The sequence below is a fragment of the Phascolarctos cinereus genome, unplaced genomic scaffold (assembly GCF_003287225.1).
Source record: "Phascolarctos cinereus isolate Bilbo 61053 unplaced genomic scaffold, phaCin_HiC Scaffold_1;HRSCAF=81, whole genome shotgun sequence".
NCBI lineage: Eukaryota > Metazoa > Chordata > Mammalia > Diprotodontia > Phascolarctidae > Phascolarctos > Phascolarctos cinereus.
The window spans coordinates 175,196,247-175,207,222 of NW_027555514.1; the positions used below are offsets into that span (position 1 = coordinate 175,196,247).

The 10,976-nt window shown below is 39.5% G+C and overlaps 1 protein-coding gene across 1 annotated transcript in view; it reads right to left on the bottom strand.

Annotated features, from left to right (window-relative positions):
* ETNK1 (ethanolamine kinase 1) overlaps positions 1–10,198 on the bottom strand; it is a 65,001-nt gene extending 54,803 nt beyond the window's left edge. The window contains exon 1 of the mRNA XM_020994198.2: positions 9,781–10,198. Coding sequence (XP_020849857.1) covers positions 9,781–9,936 — 156 coding nt within the window. The 5' untranslated portion in view covers positions 9,937–10,198. The remainder of the gene's footprint in view (positions 1–9,780) is intronic.
* Between the last annotated feature and the right edge of the window lie 778 nt (positions 10,199–10,976).

Below are 10,976 nucleotides of genomic sequence, written 5' to 3' on the forward strand. Positions count from 1 at the left end.
ACTGAGCTCCAAATTCTCTCCCTTCCTTCCCCACCCTAAGAAGGCAAGCGATTCGATGTTATACATGTGTAGTCATGCAAAACATTTCCACAAAAAAAAAAGAACTGCCAAGAATTTATAACCACATCATTAGAGAAATGCAAATCAAAACAACCCAAAGGTTTTACGTAACACTCTACAAATTGAATGATAGGCACACTAATACAAGCTGGGAGAACTGTGAAATGGTACAATTTTGGAAAGCAATTTAAAATTATGTGAATAATGTGACTAAGATGTCCATACCATTTGATCCAGAGACTAACTTATAAGTCATCAGTAAGAAGATATAGCAAAATATTTAAAGCAGCACTTTTTGTGATAGCAAAGAATTGGAATCAAATTAGATGCCCATCAATTGGGGAATGGCTAAACAAAAGTGTGGTATATGAATGTAATGGAATATTACCATGCTATAGGAAATGATGTATGTGATGAATACAGAGAAGCATGGAAAGATCTATATGAACTAACTGATACAGAGTGAAGTAAGCAGAGCCAAGAAAACAGTAATACAATAACTTCTAAGAACGTACCATAAATAGAAAGAACTACCTACCAAAAAAAAATCAAAAGTGAATGTAACAAAATTTAAAAGATTAAGCAAGATTGGAATGCAGAGATGAGATCACCCCCCCCACCCCCAAACCCCTTCTTCTCCCTTGGAAGCAGGAAGCTCACAGGTGTTACACACTGCATGTTTACAGCCTTTTTCAATGTACTGATCAATAATAAGTTTTTTTCCCTCTCTAAATACACACACATACACACACACACACACACACACACACATTCTAATAGGCTGGAAAGAGGAATTCTTGGGGTAACTGTGATGATGAAAGAAACAGAAGTCATGTCTAGTAGCTTGTAGATGGGATTCCCTCTTCAAGTCCCTTCCAACTCAAGATTTCTGGTAAAGTAGTTAGCTTTATGAAGAAAAGACATTTCTTCACCTCCTCTTTCCCTTCTGGTATACAGAAAATAATGGACTTCATCTCACTGAAGATCTTCACATAAAAGATGAAAACTTGCTGGTGATGTTAAAAGTCCAAATTTTTATTCAGGTGTGGCTTGGACAAGATAACCTGAGGTCCTCTCCAGCTAATAGATTCTGTAATGAATAATCTGCATAAGGTTGAACAGATTCAGCAATAGTGAAAGGGTGGGAGTATTAAGAGGCTGAGTTCAAAATCTTAAAGTGAAAATTACAAATGACAATGACTACAATGTGGCTAAGCATATGGATGGCTAAAGGTGAGTGAAGATGAAGGTCAAAGGAATTGTAAAGTTGTAAAGTATGATATGTTGATCTCTGTTTTAGGAAAATTAATCAGCATTAGTTGTCAAAATAGATTCAAACAATATTATAGAAACCAGGGACTGGGTTTTTGTGCTTGCACCAGGTAGTAGCACTAGAAAAAGAAAGGGAGCTACACCTCTAAGACACCTTGACTCAACAGAATCTGGTGACCAATTAGTAAAAAGGAAATCAAATAAATGCTGGTTTCATTTAACTTTCTACCTAAACACAGAGAGAAAAAAATCTGGTGAATAAATAAATTATGCTTTCTCTCCAGACTTTGTTGTTGTTGTCATCCAGTTGTTTCATTTATGTCCAACTCTTCATGACCCCATTTGGGGTTTTCTTGGCAAAGATACTGAAGCATTTTACCCTTTCCTTCTCCAGCTCATTTTACAGATGAGGAAATGAGACAAAAAGGGTTGAGTGAACAGCCCAGTCTATTAAGTCTTCCTGACTTCAGGTCCAGCACTCCATCCACTGTGCCACTTAGCTGCCCTGTTGTCCAGACATAGTATGTAATTGGACAACCAACAGTGCTGGTCCGTCCATACATATACCTCTCAGACAAAACCCCACAGATGGACAACAAAATGAACCCAGAACTGAATAAAGAAGAGAGTGAGCTTAACTGTTTTTGGGAAACTGGGGAACACTTCTAATGAATACAAGTTTTTCCTTGAAACCAAGACCCATCTTAATTAATATTAAAGTTGTTCCACTGATGCCACATGGCTGCAATACATAGAATGTCACAGTATTGGAAGGTTTCTGGTTGAAAGTCATCCAAAGGGCAATGGAGAAGTGTACCCCAGACATAAGTAGGCCATAAATGTTAAAACTGAAGAACTTGTGGGAGAAGCATCAAGGATATAATCAAAGAGACATGTGACCAAAAAAGCACACATGCTAATTACAGTGGGCACAAGTAATAACTAAATGGACAGTCTACATTGTGGTGCAAGTAATAACTAAATGGACAGTCTACACTGTAGGGAACTACGGCCTTGAGGCCACATGTCACCCTCTAGGTCGTCAAGTGCGACCTTTTGACTGAATCCAAATGTCACAGAACAAATTCCGTTAATAAAAGGATAAATAATAAATTTGTTCTGTGACGTTTGGATTCAGTCAAAAGACTGTACTTGAGGGCATCGAGGCCACAGGTTCCCCACCCATGGTCTACACTAATCTTCCTTTGCATTTATACGTCAAGAGATCTCAAGAAATGCCCCTATCATATTGGATGGATTCCCTGGGATTTATGGGAGGACATGGACAAGACAAACTAGGTGACACAGTAGATGGAGTTCCTGAACTGGAGTCAACTAAGACCCAAATTCAAACCTAGTCTCAAACACTTCCTAGCTGTGTGACCCTAGGCAAGTCACTTAACCTTTTTTGCTTTGGTTTCCTCCTCTGTAAAATGAACTGGAAAAGGAAATGGCAAACCACTCCAGTATTTCTGCCAAAAAAACCCCAAACAGGGTCATGAAGAACTGGACACGACTGAAAATAACAAAATGGATAAGAAACACAATGAGAATTCCTGGATGAGCTATTATCTGTACTACTGGAAGAAGTACCAACATCAATGAGATTATGGATCCTTCAACACATTTATTTTTTAAATGAAGGGTTAATCTGCTGGTAATTTAAGCATGCTCATTAAAATGTTTTGCCCTTCTAGGGTTGTGATGACATCATTAGGAAAGTTCAGTTTCAAGTAAAATTTTAGTTCAAGGTACTTCTTTTGCTAAGTTTCAATCACATTTCCTATGTCTTACTATTAAGCACACTGCCTCCTTACCATGGTTTACAAAAATTAATGGCTCATATTGGCATTTCAGTTAACAACTCTCTACAGGCGAGTAGTATCTCCATAGTTACCAATCAATTCAGTAACACAGAAAGAAACAAAACCAATGAATAAAAGACTTCAGACTTCTTATACCCTGTTCCTATCAAATGACTATAAGCCCTTCTCCAACTTCAACAGTATTATGTTCCTTGGCAGGATGACTTACTTTCTCCAATAGTTGTTACTTCAGATATAATCTTTGCTTAGTAATTAATCCATCCATTAATTAATAAAAATCACAAAGAGCTAGCATTTTGATTTCATTTTTGCAACATCTCACAAATATGATTCCTTCTCTCCTGACACTGACTCCACTCTAGTCCAGGTCCTCAGCACCTCAAACCTGGACTAGTGTAATAGCCTGCTGGTGAGTCTGTTTGCCTCAAATCTCTCTCCACCCCAAGCCATCCTCCATTCAGCCACTAAAGTGATTTTCCTAAAAAGCACAGCTCTATGTCACATTTCTTCAATGAACCATGTCATGTTTACTCAAAGAACTCCAAGGGCTCTCTATTGCATCTAGGATCAAATACAAAAAACTCTTGTTTGGCATTCCAAGTACTTTCTAACCTAGCTCCCTCCTCCCTTTCCATTCATCTTACACTTTATTCCCCAACACTCACTCTTAGATCCAGTGACATTGACCTCCTGGTTATTCTACAGACAAGATGCTCCCAATAATTGCTCAGCTCTGGGCATTTTCTCCTATCCCCCACATGCAGAATGCTCTTTCTCCTCCAGTCTGCTTACTGACTTGCCTGGCTCCCTTTGAGTCCCAAATAAAATCCTATCTTTTACTGGAAGCCTTCCCCAACTCCTCTAACTTCCACTATCTTTTCTCTGTTAATTACTTTCATAGGTTGCTTTGTATATATATTTCTTTGCATGTGGTCTCTCCTCTTCCACTTTAGACTGCAAGTTCCTTGAGGGCAGGAACGGTCTTTTGCATCTATCTGCAACCACAGTACTTAGCACAGTGCCTAGCATAAATGTTTTTTTGATTGACAGTATTTATATGTGTCTATGTAGAGGTAACGGACATATAAAAACCATACATATTTACTTCAAAGACACTTTTCTGAACCTAAGTAGGTGAAACAGATATTACTGACCCCCCCCAAAGATTTTCCATATTCAACAGCCACTCCAGTTGCTATCTCATAAATATATACATATCCTCCTCCCCAGCAAATTACATAGACACCTTATGATTTCCAATATGACCTTAAGTGCCCAAACTCTTCCAAACCTTTATCAATCTAAGAGACAAAGACAAAATCAAAAAACAGGAAAAGGAAAGAAAGACCTGTCAATTCAACACCATATACCCAAATGTATCTAAATACAGAGGTATGGCCAGGTCATATTTATTTAGGATTTAGCCAATGTTCCTTTAAATCTCAAACTCCTACCACAATCAAAATACTATTCTACTTAGAAAAATTTAATTTGTGTGCAAATTTTCAGAACTTCTATACTTTAAAATTTACAAAGTTCTTGCCTCTGAACAGCTTTTCAAGAAAGGTAGGCCAAGTATCTATATCCATTTCACAAAGTGAGACTCAGAGATATCCAGCTATAGAGGCGCAAAACTTTTAAGTGTCAGAGCAAAAACTTGAACCCAGGTACAGAGCTCTTTCCACTGTATCACACTGCCTCTCCTTTTTTAAAAAAAAAAAAGGGCATCAAAGTACAGTATAAGAGACTAATTAACTAGGAATGTTTGACCAAGAGATATTGTTTCTCCATTTTGGTCTAATAAAGTGAATTACATCAAAAGATATGCAACCAGGTTTCAAAAAAAATATTTCTTGAACTATTACTGTTATTGAGAAAAATACAGACCCATGAAAATGGCTACAAAAGAATTTATGAGATCAGGTTGTTTAAATTCTTTACTCTTTTGTTCTGTTAATCTAGGCATTTTATATTTTTAAAAATATTCATCCATTTCATTTAAGTTGGTTTTATCGACACATAGTTGGGCAAAATAACATCTAATAATTTATTATGAATTCTTTTTTCATTTCTGATAGATGATCTGCTTTTCCTTTTTTTTTAAATCAGATTTGCTAATGGTCTCTTTATTGTTTTCAAAAACCCAGCTCCTAGTCTTATTTATTATTATTGTTATTGTTTTTTGCTTTCTATGTTGTTATTTTTTATTTTTCAGAATTTCTATTTTAGCTTTTAACTGGAAAAAATATTTTGGGTGTTTTCCAAATTCACTGGTATGTTTACTTAAATAAATCTCATCCAACCCTTAGTTGGTTTTGAAACAGCCTTAGGAAAAGTGGGAAAAGGGGGAACAGGAAAGTTAGCTCCATAGCAACAACGTTTATACTCACCCAACAGGCAACATAATGCCACCAAAGAGATGTTTAAGCAACCTGGTGAAATGGAGTCTTCGAGTCAAGAAGACCTACTATAAACTCAAGTCCCACAGCTGACACATACTAGTAGCAGTGTTACTAATGACAAGCCATTTCTCAATAACCCTGGCAACTAAGACTACAAGTTACAGAGAAGTTAAAATCAATAGCAAAGACCTAAGGCAAAAAAGGCAGACTGATAGTCAAGAGACTCTATGAAACTTAGGACCACTTTTCATCTTGGGAGATTAGCTAAAAGACAGTAGTCATGTTGGGTTTAATCATAAAGTTAAAATAACGACAATAAAATGATAGTAATCAGAGAAATACAACATTCATTTTGTTGTTTAGTTTAGTTGTGTCCAATTCTTTATGACCTCATTTGGGGTTTTCTTGGCAAAGTGTAGTGATCTGTCATTTCCTTCTTCAGCTCATTTTAAAGATGACGAACTGAGGCAAACAGGGTTGAGTGACTTGCCCAGGGTCACACGAGTAGTAAGTGTCTGAGGCCAGATTTGAATTCAAAAAGGTAAGTTTTCCTGAAGCCAGGCCCAGCACTCTATCCAATGCACCACTTAGCTGAACTGAACAGTACCCATACTATCTAGCAAAACAATGATTATTTTGCAAAGTATACAATTTACTGTGCTTCCAAAACAATGGTATATGAAAGATAAGTTCATCTTGTGATGATAAATGTTATATTTATAATAAATTTTATCGTATGTTTTGGCATTATCTTTTCATATGGGCAAAAGGCTCAATATTCATGCTAAAAATAATTGCCCTTGCTAGTATCCACAGACACTAAGTCTTTGAAGACTTAAGCCTTAATACTTATAGTAGCATACTGTCACTCTCCTGGGATCTTGTACAATGACAAACTGATGAAAGGCCAGCAACAGTATCCCCATACGGCATACAGAGAAACCCTAGTACTGAAAACAAGTGGAATTACAAACCATAATCTACATGTTGCTGTTGGGGAAAGAAACAATACATTTTGTGGTTTTTATACATACATACATATGTATGTATGTATGTATGTATGTATATATGTATGTATGTATGTATGTATATATGAATTTTGGACAAATGACCTGTAAATAAGAGTTATTATAGGAATATGAATTAAATAATAAAAATTATATTTATATTTATTCATTTAGAAATCAAAGAGGGTCTCCAAAAATGAAAGGAATAAAAGGACTAAAACAATTTCCAGAGGTTTTGGAATTTCAATATGCTAACCTTTGATTTGGTAACATACCTGATCCTCCTAAATGTACCATCATGTTGCATGTTTTGTTTTGTGTTTGACGTATTTTAATTAAATGAAATTAAAATTAATTGCTTTGAGAATTTCTGGATTCCCAGTGAGATCACTAAAAATCCCTAGAGTACTTAGTACAAAAGGAGGAAAAGGAATAAGGAAGCACTACTACATACCAGGCACTGTGCTAAGATCTGATTAGAAGAAAAGTCAAAGTGGTTAAGACCAGACCTGTAGAAATGTGATGGATGATTAATGATAGCTAGAATCATTGACTGAAAAGTTGATGTTTCTTTGATCCAGGTTTTGATTGGTCATAGAGGAAGTTTAAGATTATTTCTCAAGTTTAAGTAAAAATCCTTTTTATATAACAAGAGGGTAGCAAGCAGTTGTCTTCATTTGCAACATGATTTCTGAACTTTGACACTTTTATATTGCTTATATAGTTAAGGAATTCCACTCTGCATTAGTTACCGTTGAATATACGTTTACAACTAGTCTAGTCCCAGCTAGACTATTCCTTCAAATTCAAGGTATTGATTTACTTTTGTTTTACCTTCCTTAGTACCTAAAATAATGAGACATACATATTGTTGTTTAGAGAATCAATAACATGCCCCCTCCCCCACCCGGCCTGACTTGCGCATGAATTGGGTTTAAGTGAACCACAAAACACAGAGGCAAGACAAAAGTGAAGACAACTAGCAATGCCCTGGGATGCACTGGATGACCTTGGCATCTTTAATGTCTGACCAAGCTCTGCTTCAGTTGCCTTCATGGCTACTGCAACAAATTGCTCTCATCTGCCCATTCCACCAAGGAAGTCTTCACATTCTTGGGGCAGACACTGCCCTAACTCACTAATGGCTTGAGGCCTGTCACTTATCCTCAACCTGGTTTAGCTTTACCTCCTTTGGAGTGTGACCGATGCAAAAGCTACAGTTCTAGGAGCCACAGTAAGAGTATGGTAACAGATGGACACCAACAAGATGAGTAGCCCTGAAAAGGGCTTCGCAAGCCCCCATACCAGAAGTACTAGTCCTTCCTCAACACCTCATAAAAGGACTGGAAAGATGAAATGACTTAGTAGGAATCACATTACTATTTTCAAATATAGCACCTGAGAGGCTCTCATATGTTAAGAGAAATCAATATAGATTTACATATAAAGCTATATAAATTTCAGTTTATTTTAAAAAAACCCACTTAAAAAAAAGTCAGAATAGTAGTTCTATCCCAAAGTGGAATAGGGAGGGTTAAGGAAGCACAGTGGATTTCCTCTACCCCCTTCCCCCCCCCCCCGAGATTTTCAAAAGGTTCAGTTAACCACTTGTTGAGGATATTGTACTAGGGATTCCTGATTAGGAAGTAGAAGAGACTGGGTCATTCCTGCAACAAGATGTTGGTTGATTTTTCTGAAGATTCAAAAAATGCTGGATGCTCTTTTTTCCTATCTGTGCTTACTTTATTCTTCTACATTCAGATATAAAGCCCATCTATGATACACAGATTCTATGATAACCATATACTGAAGAGAATACCAGTCTAGAGTTTTCAATCCCTGAAGCCAGTACTTAAAAGATTAAGGTGCTTTCCCTTATTACCAGCTCCAAAGTTTACTGTACACTGGAACGATAAAATTTCGATTTTTTTCTGTATGATGCCAAAATTATGTTAACAACTTAAATCCCCAACCCCACTCCACAGACAAGAATTGCTCATCTGCAATTATGAAAATAATTTCCTTAACTAGAAGGAAATAATGCGCTTATTTAACAAAATGTCTAAAGTGGGGGAGGTTCCCGCTTCTGGTATTTGTCCAGAAAACTTCGATAAGCAATACTCCATCAGACTTAATTTTTTTTTGGGGGGAGGACTGGTATTTTGTTGCAAGACATTAATGGGTTCAGCTATCTGCTAGGGACTTTCAGCTCTCCTGGATATACCTACCTATTACTCTTATATTTATTGAACTTTACAATACAAAATACCAAATGTTCTTGGAACTTAAAAATTAACATTTTAACATTTATCTTTGTTTACCATGAAACATTCTCGTAAACTTAAGACTTAAAAATGAATCGTGGATTAAAGAAAAAGCATGTTGGAGAAATCATTTTCCAAATTTAGTGCTTCTATACAGAAAACTATTTCTACTAATAAGACGAATGAGAACTGATATTAATATAGCCTCAAAGTCTACAAAAGGAAGTTTAAAAAAAGAGTCAAGTAGATTAGGGAGAAATCAACATACATTCAGTCATCCTAAAACTAACTACTATATTACCAATGTAACACATTTTCCGGAAAACTTACACCAAACTAAAATAAAACAAAATCTCAGTTCTATGTATGGACCTAACTGAAGTAGGCATTATCATAAAGTGGGGTAGGTACACACCCCTTTCCAACGGAATACTGATCACGCCGGGCAGGAAAAGAACTGCATGAAGCATCACAGACACGGGTGGAGGTGAGGGGTGCGGGACAAAAAGGCTAGAGAGGATTAAATCCCGTAGCGTTATTCCGTAAAGGAGATGAGAGAGAAGGTGTTACTCAACTAAGGGACAGAAATGGACGGAAAGAAATAACGACAGGAAACTCCTAGGTAACTGGGGCTGGGAGGGGAGGAGCGGGTATTATTTATCCGACCGCTTCAGACAAGTGTTAAGTTTGTGTTTCTCCACAACAAACCGAGGGGGGGAAGGGAGCTTCAGGCGAAGCCACTTCCCCGATGTTAGGGGGCAGGGGGAGAATTACAACTCGGGTCGGAAAAAACTCGGGGTTTATTTCCCGAGTGACCGAGGGGCAGGAGGATGGTAACCGGGCCCCGGTGACCAGGCAAAAACGATTCGGTCATCTCCGGCCGGAGAGGGGCGAGGGGCACGGAGAGTGGGCCGATGGGGGTCCCCGCCGCCTGGGGGATGGGCGTTACCTGCAGGGTCACCTCCTGGGGGTTCCAGTGCGGCCGCAGGTGGCGGAGGAGGCTTAGGGCCCCCTCCCGGCAGCGCTGCTCCTCCTGCTCCTGCACGGTGACGTTCAGCTTCGGGACCTCCGGGGACCCAGGGGGAACGTGGATGTAGTTGGCCATGGCCCAGAGGGCAGCGGAGACGACCACGACGGCTACGGCAACCGCGACGAGGGCAGTGGGGGCCGACAGGCTGAAGCCGGGCGGCGCTCGAGGCTGAGGAGGGCGGCGGACGGAGGGGACGGGTGAGCGGTCGTAGGGCAGCGGTTGGAGCCTGACTCGAGGCTGCCGGGGAGGGGGGCAATAAGAAGGGGAGGGAGGGTCTCGGATACAGCGGGAATGAGCAGGGGCGGGTAGCTCGCAGGGAAAATTCCACTTCGCTGTGCTCTACTACCGGCGGCCCCAGTGCATGCCGGGACTGGCGTGACTCTTGCGTCACGGGAGGGGATGGGTCACGCACGTGACGTCACAAGCCGAGGCCGCGCTCGGGCTCCGGGCTGAGGGTGTCGGGCCGCTAGGTGAGGTTCGCCGCCCGGGGGAGGGTCGTCTGTGCCCGCGCTGCAGTTAACCCCAACTTTGGCTGGACTTCCGCCTTGGGGCAGAGGCCCAAGATCGTGGGCGGGGCTGCCGAGCCTCCTTAGCGTTAGAGGCCTTTTAGGCTGAGGGTCTTAACTCTTAGGAGATAGGAAGCTGTGCTTGTGACCCTGGAGGGACCCTATGGCAGTGTCAGCTGAAGGCCTGAAATGTGTTGGAGAATGGTTTACAGGAGGCTCTCTGAAAAAGAAATGTACGTGCCACACACTTTTAAGTTTAATCGGCATTGACATTGTCTTCATCGTTTTCTTAGTCTTTAGTCAACAAAACAATAAATCAAGCCCTGATATGTAAATAGGTTTTCCATTTTCTGAGTTGCTCACATTGAAAATTTAACCCCTGGCTTTCTACAAGTTGGATCGAGCCAGTTCCAGCACCGCTGTTAAAAGGAACATTGATCATTAATTATCTAACCCAAGCCCTCCAATTTTACAGGTGAGGAAAGAAGTCCAGGGAAGTGAAATCATTTGTCCAGAGTCACCCCTTGTTATGCTCAACATAACATCTATAAAATAAGATATAACAACCTCTGTAAAATAAGGTGGTTGGACTAGAGATCAAAGGTCCCT